This window comes from Puma concolor, chromosome B4 (genome assembly GCF_028749965.1).
Source record: "Puma concolor isolate L17-30 chromosome B4, mPumCon1.1.hap2, whole genome shotgun sequence".
NCBI lineage: Eukaryota > Metazoa > Chordata > Mammalia > Carnivora > Felidae > Puma > Puma concolor.
In genome coordinates, this window is record NC_141673.1 from 142989389 (window position 1) to 143007460 (window position 18072).

The 18072-nt window shown below is 51.5% G+C and overlaps 1 protein-coding gene across 8 annotated transcripts in view; it reads left to right on the plus strand.

The window, feature by feature from the left end:
* Window positions 1-18072, plus strand: part of DIP2C (DIP2 acetate--CoA ligase C (putative)) — a 415544-nt gene that overhangs the window by 311050 nt on the left and 86422 nt on the right. For all 8 annotated transcript variants that reach the window (XM_086715073.1, XM_086715079.1, XM_086715076.1 and 5 more), the window contains 3 exons: window positions 14518-14657; window positions 15788-15924; window positions 17559-17767. In XM_086715073.1, coding sequence (XP_086571199.1) covers window positions 14518-14657; window positions 15788-15924; window positions 17559-17767 — 486 coding nt within the window. The remainder of the gene's footprint in view (window positions 1-14517; window positions 14658-15787; window positions 15925-17558; window positions 17768-18072) is intronic.

Sequence of the window (18072 nt, forward strand, 5' to 3'; positions counted from 1 at the left end):
TCCAGGGCCTTAGTTTTCTCCACCAATGAGTTGAGGGGCTTAGACTCAGGACTCTTAATTTCCTCTGGCCTTGAAGTGTTAAGATTGTGCAGTTGTGTGACGTAGCACCATTGCCACAGATAATTCACAAGATAAGTAATGATTCTGACACATAGAAGATCCAGTTGTTAGCATCAGATGATTTGTGTATTTCCTAGAAGCTTCCTGTGTACATTGGGATATGTAGAGTGGATTATGCCAGACTTGATGGCAGAGGGAGGAAAGGTCAGTGAAGGATTTTTTTTTAAAGGATAAACACACACACACTTACATATACGTATGTGTATGTGTATGCATATATATATATATATATATACACACACATACACATATGTATGTATGAGAATCCGAAGCAGGCTCCAGGTTCTGAGCTGTCAGCACAGAGCCTGATGCGGGGCTCAAACCCACAAATTGTGAGATCATGACCTGAGCAGAAACCGGAGGCTTAACCAAGTGAGCCACCCAGGCGCCCCATCAGCTAAGGAGTTATCGTTGTTTCTCTAAAAATGTTTAAAAATCTTTAAGAAGATTAAAACTTTAATACCCCAAACAGACAAATTAAGGGGTTGCTCTTTCCTGGGGTTGTGCTGAATGGCCTCCACTGCAGTTCCCCTGTGGTCAGTGCCTCAAACATCCCCAGGCACCCCCGCGTGCCCCCTGCACCTCCCCCATGCGCTTTTTCATGAGCCTCCCCCAGCTCCCCATGCCCCACACGTGCCCCAGGCCTCCCCATTTGCCTCCCCAGGCCCCCTATGCCCTGCCTTATGCCACACACCACCACACATTGCCCCGTGTGCCTCCCTGCCCCCCCCCCATGTGCCCACGCCTCCCCTCATGCATCCCCACACATCCCCTGCACAGACCTGCCTTGGCTGAGTCCACACCAGCATCGAGGGCTGGGAATGGCAGTGTTAGAGGCTCTCGTCCTTCTCTGCCCTGAGGCTGGCAGATGCCACTCCTCTGTGAGACCGTGAGCTAGTCAGCTCCTGCTTGGAGCAGGCGGGAGTGTGGTTATACTTACAGAGACTTGATTCCATCTGCCTTGCTTTGAACTGAGCTGGCATCTCTTTGCAGACCCACCGGCTTCTCTCGCACCCAACCATGACCCTGACCACCACTCTCACACCTTCGAGGTCTGCTGTTTCCAAAATAACCAGAAGAAAATCAAGGGACTGGGATAGGGCAGTGGATACAGGTGACCAGGGCTCCTTGTGAGCCCTCTGTCCTGTAGCCCACCATAGCTGGAGATGGCTGTCATGTGGGCAGGGGTCAGGGTGGCAGGCTGGCAGAAAGATTGTCACCAGAAAGGCTCAGGACCATCCGCCTGCCCCCTGCACCACCTGTCCTCACTCCATGTGTCACAAGTGGAGCTGACTTAGCAGAAATGACACATGAGGTTACCACCTCGGCCAAATATCTGCCATGGTCTCCTCACAAAATCTTCCATAGCTCATATCAGTTCAGCTTACTATGTTATTGACTATCCTTAATAGTCCGAAGGGTTAAAACGGAAAAGGTTTGCGACTGGCTTCAGCAAATGTCAGTTTCTAATCCCAAACTGGTTTTACTGCAAACATTTCCTAATCCTCAAGAGCGGTATTTGTTCACTTCACTTGCACTGTTTGTGGGCGCTGGTCCTCCTCGGGCTCTTAGCTCAGCAGGTGTCCATGGGTGCCTGTCCTCCCAGCACCTGTGCTGGACACAGAGCTGTGAGCAAAGTGGGGCCCGCGTGGGCCTCGGAGGGCACACCACCCACGTGAGGCAGTGAGAGGATTTGCCCTGATGCTGTCATTGAGTGAGGGGAATAGAGTGCGAGTCCTTGAGTCTCACACGGGCCGTTCTGAAGCGTCGCTGGCACACGGCTGCACCTGCTCGCGTGGGGCGGGCACCGGCAGAGCTGCTGGTTAATGGAAGCCGGCAGGGCTACGGGGCCCGGAGTATGCACTCTGCCCTCTACTGGAAAGGCAGTGGATGAGCTGTGTCCGCCTGTGCTCCCAGCTTGCGGGGCTGGCCCGTGGTTCTGGTGCCTGGGAAGGCTCACTCTGTCCTCAGACACCGTTGGCCATCTTCCTCCCAGAGAAACCCAAGCTCGCCAGCCACCTCCTGTCGCTGTCTTCAGCACTTGAATCACCAGGAGCGCATGTTAGCCGCTCGCTGGTGCTGGGACGAGTGGCAGGCACCACTTGGACCTGCTTAGCACGGAAACAGCTCCCTTGATGCCTCACAGGGTCAGTGGCGGCTCACGTGTCTGCCTCTGGTGGCAGCAGCAGCGTGGTTCCAGAGGAGCAGACTCCCGAGGGAGGCGACGGCCAGGCCTGACATCTTCTGTGTCACCCCGTCCTTGCTGAAGCTGTGAGGTTTAAATGTTTCTGCTTGTTTTGTCTTGAAGCTTCCAGGCTGTCTGTTTCAGAATAAAGATGTGAGCCCTGTGCTCAGCTTGCACTGTTGACCACCGTTTGAACGTGTTGGGATGGCCTGGGTATCTCCCGAGGCTTCTCGGAAGACGGTCCCCTGGCCTGGGGCCTCATGGTCACGCTTGGTGACAGATAGTGAAGTGTGACCCCTCCATTTTGCTTCTGCATCAAACAGGGAAAAACGTTTAGTTGGAATTCTAACATACTTGATCATCAACTTAATAGTTGTAGCCAAATAAAGATAATTTTGGGGAAGATCCTTGTAAGGTATTTGAAAGCAGAGGGTTCTTAAAGATCATCGTGTGATCCATTGGAGGTGCTCCTGGGCCCCATAAATGCCTCTGCACCGTTAACTGCCTTCGTTCTCCGATTTCGCGTTCTTCAGTGTCTTGGACCAAAACTGAAGTAGGAGGACATTTCTGAAATTCAGATGAAAATCCCCGCCAGCACACCTGACACGAAGCAGGCTGCAGGTGATGTTAAAAATTGTGTTGCAGTTTTTAAAACCCGTTGTTTTGGGTAGCACTGTGGTCTTGGCTGAGTGGTTTCCTGTCCCAAGACGTCCTGGGTCCTGGAGAAACGCAGCCTCCGATTGCACACTTCTGCATGGAGCGGCTTGGGAAGACAGCCCTCTGCTTGGTCATGATGAGCAGGGGTGAGGGATCGTGATGTCTAGCCCCACGTGCTGAGACGCCGCATGGTGGGCAGTGCTCCCGGGTGCTTCCCTGCCCCTCGTTTCGGGTTTGATGAGACTTGAAATCACAAACTGTGTCCCCACTGTACCATCTGGGAGGGAATCTGGGTCCTGTGGACAAGGTTCAAGCTGCATTTCGAGACTGGGTAGCTTGGCAGGTGTCTGCCAGGCATGTGCTGTGCTGTCACCCACCTCACGTTGTCTGCCCAGAACTGTGTAGATCTGGGAGAGCACTTTTTAAGTGTCATTGTGATCTCATGGCCACGCTAGGTGGCAGAAAAGGCAGATTTTTACACTGACCGTCCACTTGCGTCACTGTAGACCTGTTCACCTCTGAGACACTCAGTTTCTCCCACCTGTAGAGGAAGCAGATGCGACTAGCCGTGTCTGCTGACGCGCACACCCCAGACCCTGAGCCCCGGCCCACACCAGCTACGTCCCAAGGTGAGTTAGCGCCCTGCTCATCAGCCACGGCCTGGCAACTCGCGGTCACGGAGCTTTCCCCTCGCACCAGCCCGCTGCTGTAGCTTCTCTATGAAATTTTAGGTTAAATCCAGGACTGTGCAGAGACCAGACATGACTCTGTTCTCCTTGGTATGGGAAGGAAGGAGGCAGAGCGGAAATGACTTTCAGTACCAGCATCGTCCAGCCCCAAGGTGTGCTCCACTTACCGTTCAGAGGAGGCCGTGTAAACACCCTGAATCCCCTGCGCCTCCCACCCCCCTGCCTCCCCTGGCCCCACTCCGTGGCAGCTTGTGTGCAGGGGTGCACAGGCCACACTCGCCCCCACCCCCACCCTGCACACAGCCCAGCCATGGCCTCCTTGCCCTTTCCCCACCTGCAAGCACAGGGGCTGGGTCCAGCCCGTCCCTGCTGGCCTCACTGGGGGCCTGTCCTGACCGTGGTCCTCCAGACTTGCTGCCCTCCCTTCTTCATGTTCGCTACCGCCCCGTGTGCCGTGTGATTTCCTGGTGTGTCCATCGTTGATTGTGTCCTGGCCTTGTGTGTAGTTTACAAATAAGCAAGTGGAACAAGTGAAAGAAAAACGTTGAGTATGTGACCCGAGACGCAAAGGTCCTTCCCGTGCACATCCCGCTGACCACCCTGTGCGACTCACCAAAAGCACACGCCATGAAGAGCCGGGGCTTTGCCAGGTGTCTGTGCAGACGAGCCCACACACGTGTGCAGGAAGGTTTCTAGCTTGTGTTCTGACTGAGTGGAGTCGTGTGTGGTGTTATGTCTGCTGGTTTGTGTTTTTACGTGACGATCCAGCTGCTGTTTGGTGTCACGTCCGGGTCCACCCAGAGAACAGCAGCAGGAAGGCCGTGTGTCCTTCCTGCTTTCCGTGGGCGGCCCTTCAAGGTCGGTCCCGTGATAGGCTGAGGCAGGAGGACACGCCCTCGGGGGTGAGGTCTTGAGCAGCAGCTGCGCGTGTCCCCAGTGATGTGCTAATGCAGGGTGGAGAGGGCAAGCTTGGGACCCCAGAGTGCGGGCGGGAGGCCTGCCTCCCACCAGAACTTGGGGAGCGAGGCACAGGATTTAAGTCGTGTGCAAAGCTGTATAAGGTCAGGAGTTGATGAGAACAGAGATGGCCATCGCCCTGCCCAGCTCTGAGGAAGAACCCCTGCAGCCCTCCCAGGGCCCCCACCCTGTTGGCTGGGACGTCTCCTCAGACATCACAGTCCTGTGATGGGCATCCTCTCCCAGGCCCACAGACAAGTCTGGGGACAGGAACAGATAGGAACATGAGCCACGACTGCAGTGTGCTAAATGGAATTGGGAATAACGGCGCCATCAAAATTAAGTTGGCCTCAGGGCACACCCACACGTTCCACGCTACCTTTCCTTGCTCCTCAGTCTGGTCACCAGGATCTTTCACGTGACTGTGAGGCTCGCGACGCATATGGAAGCTATTACACGCCAGTGGTCACATAGAAGAAGCCTTCGTAACCAGCTACCACGTGCCTCACGTGGATGGTCACCAGCCATCGCATCAACCCCGCATGGATGGTCACTGGTTACGCTGTTCTTTGGTTGACCTAGAATATTTAAGTCATTTTCAAACAGATATGACAGAAATGCCAGTCACTTGCATTTTGTGAACATGCTCCTTTCCGTGAATGGAAGGGAAAACTCCCCATTCCTAGAGTTGCACGTGAACAACTGTGCAGAGGTGGTAACAAATCTTGCTTTTGGAGAGTGAGTCTGTGCACTTAACTCCAAGCACGCCGGAGACTGCAGGGGATTTTCCACACATAAAAGGTCAGAAGCTGGGTTACTGAGTAAAAATGTCTTGATCCATTCTATTCAAGCCGTTCTGCGTGGGGATCCAGGATGGCTAATGGATACTCTTGTGGGTCCAGAGTGAGGACAAAATGCACACATTATTTGTTTCCTTTTTAAGTTTTTTTAATATTTATTTTTGAGAGAGACAGGGCACAAGTGGGGGAGGGGCAGAGAGAGAGGGAGACACAATCCGAAGCAGATTCCAGGCTCTGAGCTGTCAGCACAGAGCCCAGCATGGGGCTTGAACCCACGGACCGCGAGATCGTGACCTGGGCTGACGTCGGACACTCAACCAGTTGAGCCACCCAGGTGCCCCAAAATGCACCCATTCTTAGACACTTCATGAATTCTAGTGTGGGATGTGTTACGTCCTCACATTTTGCTCCTCCCCATATAATAATGATAAAAAAGTGTTTGGCTGCTAGGTCACCCCATTTTGGAAAGAAAGGCCTGCCCCAAAGGGGACTGGTTTCCCCTCATTCAAATGGGTTTGAGATCTGACCACCTTCTTTCTTCTCTTGTCTAAGCTGCTCTGTCCTATGCTTAATAATCTTCTAGGGACAGGTGCTCTGCCCTCATAATGAAAAAGAGACTGAACTTCCAGGAAACTGCCTAGAGCAGCTAATGGCTCGCTTGGCTTTTAGTCCATTTAACTAAGAAATGATGCCCAGTTCCTGTGTGTGGTCAGCAGTGAGGGTGAAATTGTAGGTGCGTTCCGTGGCTCACAACTTGTAGGACTTCAGGCCCTTTCTGGAAGGTCTATCAGTCTGTGGTTCTCTTCTGTAAGAAGCATCCATGAATTAGCCAGCGGAGTAGCCATGGCAAAGCTGCCAGACCCCCATGGGTTTGGGCTGTGAGGGCCAGCCATGCACACTGGTCGGCTTCTCTGGCTGCTCTGAGTTTGCCTGTCCAGAGCAGAAAGCCCGGCCTCACGGTGGGTGCCGTGGTTGTTAGGCATCTTGATGTCCTTTCCCTGGTCAGTAGCCAATCGCCTGTCACCAACACAGTGGTGAGTGTGTTAGAAGGTTCTGGGCTCATAGTTTTCAATGGAAGCCTTAGACGTCCCCCCTGAAACACAGGCAGGATGCAGACGTCGTCCCGAGAGACAGTGGTAGGACTGTGGCCATGATCTGGGGGCAGTGGCTGGTGCCCTGGCCCCTGGGGCAGAGAGCTGCCCAGGCCATGTCTGATCGGTAGGACCAGCCCTGTAAGCAGCCCCCTAGGAACAGCCACGGTCCGGAAGGAAAGGAAGGTCAGTTCACAAAGTGACTAGTGGTCAAAGCAGGACATTTGAGTCCTTTTAAGAATGAAAGTCAGGGAACTTGAAGGGACAAGGGCAGGAGGGATGCCTGTCTCCACACCTGTCTGTCTCTGCAGTGTCACACCCTGTGACAGCATGGGTGTCTGTCCTCAAGGGTGTCTGTCTCTGGGGGTGTCCGTCTCCATGGGTGTTTGTCTCCGTGTGTCTGTCTCATGGGTGTCCATCTCCATGGGTGTTCGTTTCTGGGGGTGTCCGTCTTCATGGGTGTTTGTCTCGTGGGTGTCTGTCTCCGTAGGTGTCTGTCTCATGGGTGTCTGTCTTTGTGGGTATCCGTCTCCGTTGGTGTCCGTCTCTGGGGGTGTCCCTGCTCACGAGTGTCTGTCTCCATGAATGACTGTGTGTTTGTCCGTCCCATGGGCATCTGTCTTTGTGTGTGTCTGATTTCACGTGTGTCCTGTTTGTGCCTGTCTTCATGGGTATCTATCTGAAAGTGCCTATGTTCACGTGCATCTGTCTTCACGGGTGTCTGTTCATGCATGTCTGTTTCCATGCATGTCGACCAGGTAATGGCAGTAAACCACACTGTTCCCCTGTGAGGTCTTCCCTGGCTTCCTGAGCAACCAAGGTATTTGTCTTTCTTGTTTTTAAAACTGTCATCACCCAGGTTCATGTTTTCTGTTTCCTTTTTCTTTGAGGAATAGTTGTAAAATCAAAAATATTGGAGAAATACGGTTTCATCATACCTAAAGTTATCTGTAGAATTATTTCAAGAGGGCAAATTGCAGAATGAAAACTGGCAAATCATTCATGGCCCCATGTATCTCTGGGATTGCTGTCTGGTTCTGTATCCATCACTGAAATATAGATGCAGAACCTGCTTTTTAAAGCTACATTGTGGTAATGTTGATTGAAATAAAAAAAAAAATATGTTGTAAGCTCTTTAAGTAGGCTTCACACCCAGTGCAGAGCCTGAATTCATGACCCTGAAGTCAAGACCTGAGCTGAAATCAAAAGTCAGACGCTTAAGTGACTGAGCCACCCAGGTCACCCCTCTGTGGGCTTTTTATCTGCACGATGTTCTTTTAATACCTTGATGCTTTAGCAATGAAAGGGTAATAATTATGTAAAGCAGTAATTAAAACCGCAATTCCAGAGGATAATAAAGTTGCCTCTTTGCCACCAAAATCATTTTGCATGTTGAAATGTCCGCCTGGAATTTAGAGAGCTGGGAAGGGCCCATGTGGCAGGATGTCTGTTGAGGCCAGAATCGGACAGTTTTGCTGGGGAGACCCCAACCAGTGACCCAGAATAAAAATAGTTAACAAGCCTGTGAATTGAAGTGGAGTTTTCAAGAATGGCTTTGCCCCATAAAAAAAAAAAGTCAGACATGAAGATCTATAGTCTTTTTTTTATAACACAAGATAAATTACATTATCAGAAATTTTAATCTGAAAGTTTTAAATTCAGACAAAACTGTAGAACTTGTCTAAGTGTAAAATAGTTTGAAGGTGAGAATCACCATATCTAAGTGGAAATATGGACTAATCAGGTAGCATTGAAGAGCCCAGTGACTCGAGTTACCTTGTGTGAGTTGTCCTGACCGCCCACGTGCAGGAGCGAACCGTGCTCTGTTTTGTGTTTGGTTGGACTGTGTGCTTGGTGTGGTGGAGGGTTAGCTTGCAGAGAGCAGGTGCCGCTCGGGGTGCAGCCCCACCCTTGATGTACATGCTGACACTTCCCTGCTGTGCATCCTGATCGCCTGCCCTGAGATGCAGAGAAGTTGCCAGGGCAAATGAAAACAAAGTTTGCACACCGCTTGTATGGTATGGTCCCTTTTCTGGCTGAAAAGAATTATCTCTAAAGTGAGTAGGTAAAATAATGGAGGAGAAAACATTCCCTTTTTATATTACATAGTTCTTGAAGCAGGCTTTTTGTTGTTGTTGTTTTTTTTAATCAGTGTGCAGGGCGCCTGGGTGGCTCAGTTGGCTAAGCGTCCTGCTTTGGCTCAGGTCATTATCTCATTGTTCCTGGGTTCAAGCCCCGTGTCGGGCTCTGGGCAGACAACTCAGAACCTTGACCTGCTTCAGATTCTGTGTCTCTCCCTCTTTCTGCTCCTCCCCCACTCCTACTCTGTCTTTTTCTCTCAAAAATAAATAAACATTTAAAAATTTTTAAAAAATAAGTGTGCATTGCTCTCGTCAGAGAAAGGGGAGAAAATCACACTAAAATAACTTAGAAATTAAAGGTGTGATGTTTCAATCTTGTAACTTCCCCTGTCAAAAATCATGAATTTTAAGGGCACCTGGGTGACTTAGTTGGTTGAGTGTCCAACTCTTAATTTCGCTCAGGTCATTATCTCACAGTTCATGGGATCAAGCCCCACATTGGGCTCTGCACTGAGCACAGAGCCTGCTTGAGATTCTCTCTCTCCCTCACTCTCTCTCAAAAAAAAAAAAACAACAAGAATTTTACTGAGACTTCAGTGTGGGTGGTTTTGAAAGTCTCCATCTCAACATTGAGGAAGGGTGCACGTATTCATGGATTTGACTGGATCTGTCCTGAAATTTGCAGGAGTGTTCCTAAAAATTTTGTTTCTGTTACAAGCGCACAGTGTCTGCTGCTCCACTCTCTTCAAAGGGCGTTTTTTGCCTGGTGCTGTTCAGTTATCGGGGGCCAGCTGCCACGGTAAATGAGGTTATGTTCAGCTGTAGAGAGACTTCAGTCAAGGAAGACAGCACCAGACAAGCGGGGCAGGGTACCTCTCCTGGAAAGAACGTTCTCCATCCAGAAAGGAGCGCCTTGCTGGCCACAGGCACAAGGGCGCCCCTCCCTCACACAGACTGATGGCCCTGTGGCTCCAAATATGTATTTCCTAGGAAGGTGATGTTACAGGAGCCACTCTCATGCCCGTGTGCGGACCCCACGTGTGCACTTACACCTCCTTACGCTCTGTGTCCAGTGAGCCTGGCCCAGCGCCGCCCCCCCCCCCCCCCCCCATGCATTTCAGAGTCTGTTGACCCCGGGTCACCATTCTGGCTTGTTTGTGCTTTGCTTTGCCTCTTGCCAGCTTTGTCACTCGGCATAGGGCCTCCTTCAGTCCTCGGAGTCCACATCTGTGACGGGGTGTGACCACTGGCCTGTGTCACAGGACGGTGTGAACATCTGTGCATGTAGAGTGCTGAAGGTCTGCATGGTGCCCATAAGAATTCAGGGCTCAGGCTAATGATAGTGTCACATGTACTTGGGCGTGTGCGTCCCGTGACAACATGCCCTTTGGAAATGTTGTAGTCAACCCTGACATTGGCAAAGGAGAGGGCTGTTTCCTGAGACTTGACCCCTTTGCTCTCTGGATGTTCCTGAGTCAACCGTTCCTGGAGTTGGAGGTTGCCTCCATCTGATGCAAGCAGGGAAGGACCTTTGTTGTCGCACCTGCAGGAGGCTGCAGTGAGAGACGGTGGCGCTAAACCCTTAGAGATGTAGTGGCCACTTCCCCGTTACATCCTGAGAATGGAAATTGTCCCAAATGCTTGTGGCTTACGTGACTGCGTTTATTTCGTGTGGGTACAGATTTGAGCGTGGCCAGTGATAGCAAACTGTGGACGTGTTAGTTGAAACTTATAGCTACCTCTTCAGGTGTCACACAGCGTGATTACCTGAGGGTTATCTAACCCTGGCATGGCCAGGGAACAGGTGCGCACACTATCCCGTTGAAGCCATTGGCCGTCAGGAACATTCCTCCTGAGGCCAAGGCCAGTGCTCACCTTCTGTCTTCCGTCTCTTCACTTCGGTCTTTGTGCCATTTGCCCGTGGTCGCAGGGCTGGCCGCTCACAGCTGCCTTCCTTCTGTATCTTTGTGCGCAGAGACCCCCTCGGCAGTCCTGGGAACTGCAAGAATTGCTCTTCCACGCAGTCAGCCCTCTGTGTCATCTGGGCATTGAACCTGGGGGGACTAACGGGTCAAGCTCTCTCAGCCGTTGTTCGTCATACTGTGTTTGATTGTGAAACCACATCTTTTTGAAATCTCTAGGTATTCTTATCGGTATCATTTTTTCACTTCCTCATCTAGTTTAGTCTACTTGGACTTTTTGTTTCCTAGGAAGGTGTTAATGGAGAGAAAGATAAGCTGACTTTGTTAATAATCACTCAAATGCAAACCAAAGTAACAGAGGAACAGCGTTTCACCATCAAAGCGGGAACACTTTTAGGGTTGTGTGGGCACGGGTGTGCAGAAGTGGCTGCTGGGAGGCCGCCTTCCCCGTGGCCACGAGCGCAGGTTTGAGGCCAGTCTGCGCTCGATGCCAGGGTCTGCCCCACAGCTGTGCCCCAGATGCCACTGCCTCACACACTCCGCTTCTTGCCTGTAAATGGGGACAACAGACATGCGTGTCTCAGAGCTGCTGTAAGATACTTCACGTGCACAACATGCTTCCGGTGGCCTCCTGCATAAAACAGTACCCTGTGCACGTCTGGTAGATTGGAAAACAGTACTTAGAGTGGACGTGCAAGATGACAGTCTTTTGGGAAGTTATATAGGCTTTATTAAAATTTTAAACGTATATACTTTCTGATTCTTCAGTTCTTTTTCTAGATACGTGTTTTATAGTCATATTTGTAATTGTATAGAAATGAAATAAAGTGACTACATGTCACTATTATTGAACACCACCACCAATTAAGACCGGTCGGGTCATTGGCATGTGCGGTATACATAGTGTTTATATCACACACACGCACACAGGAAAATCCACAAGATCCATTCGGTGGAAAAGCAAGTTGCAAGAGAACATGCTTATTGTGGTTTTGCTTTTTTTAAATACAGGTGTATTTGCACATGTACCTATTTTATGTAAATACAGATTAAAGGAACTGGTGGATCATCTGTTGTGGCTGCCGGTGAGGCAGGGCTGGGATGGGGTCAGGCAGGTGCTTTTGCCTTTGCTGTGACTTTTTGTGCGGTGTCCCACTCATCCACATGAAGGATTTGCCCCTGTGTTACTCGTGTCATTTGTCCTAAAGTTCCCTCAAAAGAAAAGTGTGCCGTGAACTAAGAAGTGCTCAGTCTTTGAGGCCAGAGGCAGGAAAGGGAGATGGGAAGCTGTCCCTAACTGGGGCTGTGGGTCTGCATCCCACCAAGCCCCACAGGGATGCAGATGATGAACTGAACGTGCCCAAGCCCGCAGTTGTGGTCTGTAAAGTGGAGGACAGTGGTGCCGTGCGGGTGTACCTGCCGAGCGAGTCTCTGTGTGCAGAGGGCTCGGGACAGTTGGACACACCCAGGTGCCAGCTGAGCAGAGCTGTGTCATCGGGAGGCAGGGCTGTTGGCTGAGCATGTCTGAGATTTCTCTGACGAGCAAGGGACTCTGTTAAATATAAACATATAGCTGTAGATCAAAGTAAAACCTGAGTGGTGTCATTGGTTCACATTTTAAGTGCATGTACCCAAGTTTCCATAGTTTCGTTTTACACCTACAGTTGAAGGTTTCCTGTAGCAAACACGGTTCATAATTGTGCTCCAGGGAGTCTTGTTTCTAGGAAAGCAGGTTTTGTGCCTGAGACCCCAGAACTTGCATCCTTGAACATTAAGAGAGCCTTTCCCTCTTGGCACACGGGCGCGGCCCATCCCGGTCCCCCTGTACCCCTTGCTTGGGCTGAGTCATGGCCACGCCAGCCTTTTGCTATCCTGTGGTCGTTCCAGCCAAATACGTGTACCTTTAAATCCCGTTCCTTGGTGCGTTTGTCTCTTGGGGCTGTCGTAAGTGCCTCCGCCCCTCCCGGGTGGTGTGACACAAGGGGAACCTGCTGCCTCAGAGTTCTGGGGGCCAGAAGCCCGGGATCAAGGTGTCTGAGGGCCGGGTGCTCCCAGGGGCTCTCACAGCCCATCTGCTCCAGGCCCTCCCGCTGCTGCTGGCACCCCTGTCCTTGCTGTATGGCTGCTATTGTCACATGACGCCTGTGTCTCCTCTTGTAAGGGCACCGATCATTGCATTTGGGGCCCGTCCCGATTCCAGGATCTCATCTTAACTAATGACGTCCACAAAGATCCTCTTTCATGTTAATACGGTGACAGTCAAGGTACCGGGACCAGGACTGGTCACAGCTTTGGGGACACAACTCAGTCCACAACAGCATTCTGTTGTGAGCATTCTGATTTAAGACTCTCGCTTTGTGTTTTGGCCAAGGACAATAGTGGGGTCAGGGATTCGTAGCAGCAGAGGGTTGCTGCGGGGCTCCTCTCTCTCACCCTGCGGAACAATATAGATTCCAGTGTTTGGGGCTCATTTCCGGGTAGTTCTGGGTGGACCTTATCACTGGGCAGACTTTTCTTCTGTCTCTGGTTAGCGCTACCCTTTTGGATGCTTCACAGACAGAACCATTTCAATTTCCAGACTCTCTTATGCTTCCTTTTTATTATTTATTTTTATTGTTTTTATTTGAGGTATAATTGACCTATAATATATGCTTCTTTTTATAATACCTAGTTACTTGATTCAAATGAGATATTTTGCACATTGTTTTTTTGAGAGAGAGTGCAAGTGGGGGAGGGCCAGAGGGGGAGCGAGAGAGAATCACAAGCAGGCTCTGTGCTCAATGCAGAGCCTGATGTGGGGCTTGATCCCATGAACTGTGAGATCATGACCTGAGCTGAAATCAAGAGTCAGGTGCTCAACTGACTGAGCCACCCAGGCACCCCTCCTTTTGCACATTTTAACCTTTATGTTTCTCTACTTGTATTTCTAGGTTCATTATAAATCTTGATATTTTCTTGAAACATTATCAAGATTTATCAGTTTTAAAGCTAAACAGCAAACTTCTGTTTATTTTCTAACTTTTAGATCCTAAAAAGATGCTACCCATGTGTATGCAGAAAATTAGAAAAAGAAGTGTGGTATTTCCCTAAAGTGTGCCTCACTTAGCCCACATGGAAGATTGTTTAGTTACAGGGACAAAATCCATGTTCTTGGAAATATTTTATTTATTCAGTGATTAGTCAACAGACCTTTATTACTGCACACTTCGCCAGGGGTAAGGCTATGCAGTGAACAGAAGGGAACCCTCGGGGAGCAGAGACTCTGATGCAGGAGGCCTGGTGTGGGTAGTCAGGTGGCCCTACTGTGCCGTCTTGGGGGGTAATGAGTACTTGCGTATTTGAGCTGCCAGGGGGATGTCTGCTCCAAGAACATTCCACATGGAGGCAGAGACAAGTGTGAAAGCCCCCAGAAGGGGTGGGCTGGGTGCTGGATAAAGGGCCTGGGGCTGGCGTGGAGTGAGCTGGAGTGGCGGGGGCCATGGAGAAGACGGGCTGAAGGTGGAGTGAAAGCATTCCACCACGTGCCTTCTGTGAAGAGAGACTTCCCCAAGCTTGTCATGCAGAATGGCGTGGCCTGGCATTTCAGATTCCTGCACCATGAGCTTCTGTCTGCCTAGTGCACGTCTCAACTTGAGCCCAGGCCACCCCACCTCCCTTGTTTCTGCTCCCTGCCATCATCCGTGTTCTTGGAGACATTGTGGTCCCTTGTTAGCCACTTTCAAAACTGGAAAATCAGACCTGCGGAGAGAGGGGAGGGAAGGAATCAGTCGATAGCTGATACGTGTAAGGGAGGGGCACTCCAGAGACGGAGTTAATGATGTTGACGTCTCACAGACAGACAACCAGCACCCCTTGGCACGCTAAGAACACAGGACAGTGTGGCATTCAGATCTGCTTCGGGGATCCTTGGGACCCCAGACGTGTCTGGCTGCCTCTGGTGTGCGTGCACTTGAATGCCTCTCTGGTGATGGTGGCTTGTTTGCTCCTATGTGTTCAGACAAAACTGCTCTTTCAGGCCCACAGATGACAGCAACCAGCCCCCAGGCCGGGGTGTCCTCTCCATGCATGGGCTTACCTACGGGGTCATCCGGGTGGACTCCGAAGAAAAGCTGTCTGTGCTCACCGTGCAGGATGTCGGCCTCGTGATGCCTGGCGGTGAGTGTGGACGCTGGGCTGCACACGTTGGGGGCGGGGGTCGAGTCAGGAGCCCCAGCCGTGTTCAGTGGGCTGCTTCCCACCGGGACCACCGTGCCCCTCTGGCGCGAGGTCAGACGGAGCACTTAAATCCGGGCTTGTCACTGCTGCGCCTCTCCTGATGAAAGAACGTTCAGGAAGCTTCACGGGGCATGTCTGCCACCTCCCATGCTTGGGATCCCGGGGCCCTTTCCCCTAGGGGGCGCCGTGGGCCATGCCGTGCCCCTGCAGCCCATGGGGTGCTTCTCTCCCTGCAAGGGTCAAGTTCCCGCCGGCCATCCACCTTTTGGACAAAGCTGGGCACTGAGGCTGGTAGCAGATGGTATAAAAATCCAGGGACAGGGCTCCAGACGATGAGCAATGCTTGGTTCTAGCAGAAGAGCCCGTTTTTAAAAGTCAGGGAACCGTTCCCACAAATGCGCACACGAGGCCGTCAGGGCGCTGCACACGCTGCCTCCTGATGTGCCGGCCGGGGCTCCCGGATGACTGGAAGGGGAGCGCGGGGCTTGCAGGGAACAGAGGGTCCGTGTGCGGGGGGGCCCTGGGCTCCTCCCAGGTGTCTTTTGGTCCAGATGGGAGAAGTCCATCCCCTCAGTACGATTTGCACATTAAAGTTCAAGCCGTCAGAATCTTACACCATAGCTGTGTAAGTGGATGTTTTCCTGGAACATGAAAGCTCATGGCTCACTTCAGGGAAGACCAGGACCAGCCTGGCCTCCCTTTTACCTTCACACTCCTGTTCCAAATGCGGTTTCCGCTCACTGTGCTCTCCCTGTGTTCAGTCATTTCTTCCGTCCCCCTGCCCCGCCCCTGTCTCCCTCTCTGCCCTGCCCCCGTCCCTCTCTGTCCCCGTCTCTCCCCACCCTGTCCCTCTGTCTCTGTCTCCTTGTCCCTCTGTCTCTCTCTCTCTCTCTCCCCCCCTCCCTGTCTCTCTCTGTCCCTCCCCACCCTGTCCCTCTGTCTCTGTCTCCTTGTCCCTCCCTCCCTCCCTGTCTCTCTCTGTCCCTCCCCACCCTGTCCCTCTCTGTGTCTCCCTCCCCCTCCCTCCCTCCCCTCTCTAATATTACCTGTGTGTCCTGTTTTGCTTATAGCCATCATGTGTTCAGTGAAGCCGGACGGCATTCCTCAGCTGTGTAGAACGGATGAAATCGGGGAGCTCTGCGTGTGCGCCATTGCCACGGGCACGTCCTATTACGGCCTCTCGGGCATGACCAAGAACACCTTCGAGGTAGGGTCATGGAGCTGAGCCCCAATGCCAGGTGCACAGACATGAAAGATAAGGTGGTAGTTTCTCAGCCAAATATACTCTTAGGAACTAAGATGGCTGCACTTCTTGCTGCCTTTTTTTAAAAATAATTTTCAAAGAATTTAGCTTATCAGCTTTTTTCACCTCATAGTCAGTGTTGAAAAAGGGCAAGAACAGTTTCTTTAAAAAGGGCTTTTTGGGGGGCACCTGACTCAGTCGGTTAAGCATTGACTTTGGCTCGGGTCATGATCTCGTGGTCTGTGAATTCCAGCCCCACATGGGGCTCTGTGCCGACAGCTCAGAGCCTGGAGCTGCTTCGGATTCTGTGTCTCCCTCTCTCTCTGCCTCTCCCCTGCTCATGCTCACGCGTGCTCTCTCTCTCCCCCTCAAAAATAAACATTGAAAAAAAGTCCTTTTGTATGTCGTGCTGTTCTTACGTTAGCCTCTTGAGTAAGTGCTGCAGCTGATAGGCTGAGGAATGAGGGCTGAGCACACCTGGCACAGACCCGCCCCTCCCTTGTGGCCCGGCCCGCCCACTGAAGCCAGACTTGGCCAGGTGTGAGCAAATGCACACGTGAAGTAACTGTCTCCACGGCATGAGCGGGTGTGTATGCACACACGTGTGGCATATGCTGTGTGTGTGTGTTAGGCGTCCACACATACTTGTGTCTTGTTTGCACGCGTGGGTGGCTTGCTGTTAGTGCACTCCGTGCGTACGGACACGCACACTGGCCTTGTGGGCGGTTAAGTGGTAACTCTGTGCCGCACCTCAGTTTCCCAGAATTGCTATCATTTGACCACGTGATACTTAACCTTACGAGGAGCACACTTTCGAATAAACTATGCACAAGAAGATGTGGGTTGCTGGGGCGCCTGGGTGGCTCAGTTGGTTGAGCATCTCTGACTTCAGCTTGGGTCATGATCTCATCATCCGTGAGTTCAAGCCCTGCGTGGGGCTCTGTGCTGACAGCTCAGAACCTGGAACCTGCTTCAGATTCTGTGTCTCCCTCTCTCTGTGTTCCTCCTCTGCTCACGCTCTGTCTCTGTCTCTCTCTCTCTCAAAAATAAATAAACATTTAAGAAAAGAAGAAGCAAATGCGGGTTGCTTAGGGGTTCGTTTCTTAGAGCATGATGTGATGAGGTGCTTTGTTGAATGTGGCTTCCAGGTTCTAAAATGTCCCTGAAGCCCAGCTAGCCGGAGTCTGTAGAAAACCCCTCTCCTTTTTCCTGTGACTTACCTGCAGGGTCTGAGGAAACAGGTGCAGGCTTAGAACACTGATTTGCCCCGTTTGTATTTTCCCTTTTTGGTGTAGTCCTCATAAGGAAACGTTAATGAGTAGGGATCATCTTACAACTTACGCACGTTTTTGGTTTTCCATTCATCACTTTTACACTGTGGATTTAAAGCAGAATAATTAATTAGCATTTATTAGACTGTCATCATGATCTCGGTATCGATTCTTAGGCGTGGATGCTGTAGAAGGAAACTGGTGGACAGCCTTGCATGTGGACCGTGGGGGATGAGCATTGGGGGGTAGGGGGGGCTTCTCCAATGGGCTCCAGGGAGGAGGGTGGCGGTGGGCACCCCTGGGCACTCACCACTCGTGTGTCTACAGGTGTTCCCCGTGACGAGCTCGGGGGCCCCTGTCAGCGAGTACCCCTTCGTAAGGACAGGCCTGCTGGGCTTCGTCGGCCCCGGAGGGCTCGTCTTCGTGGTGGGCAAGATGGACGGGCTCATGGTGGTCAGCGGGCGCAGACACAACGCGGACGACATCGTCGCCACAGCGCTGGCCGTGGAGCCCATGAAATTCGTCTACAGAGGAAGGTGGGTGTGCGTGTGCCCTCTGGGAATTCAGCCCTGGGTTGTCTGCAGACGACACTGGTTATATAAAATTGCACAAATTCCTTAGTTGTGGGAGTGAGTGACCTCTGACGTTCTGTCTAGTTCTGAATGCCCAATTTTATAGAAATTTCCTGAGCTCCATACGTAATTTTCGTCACTTCTCCTCTGAGTCAAATAAAAATATCTGTTTGAAAGACTTGTGTTTTAAAGAAATACACAAAGGGAACAGCCAAAAATTCATGTTGGAGCAGATCATCTCCAAAGACCCCAAGGTAATAGTCGAGCAA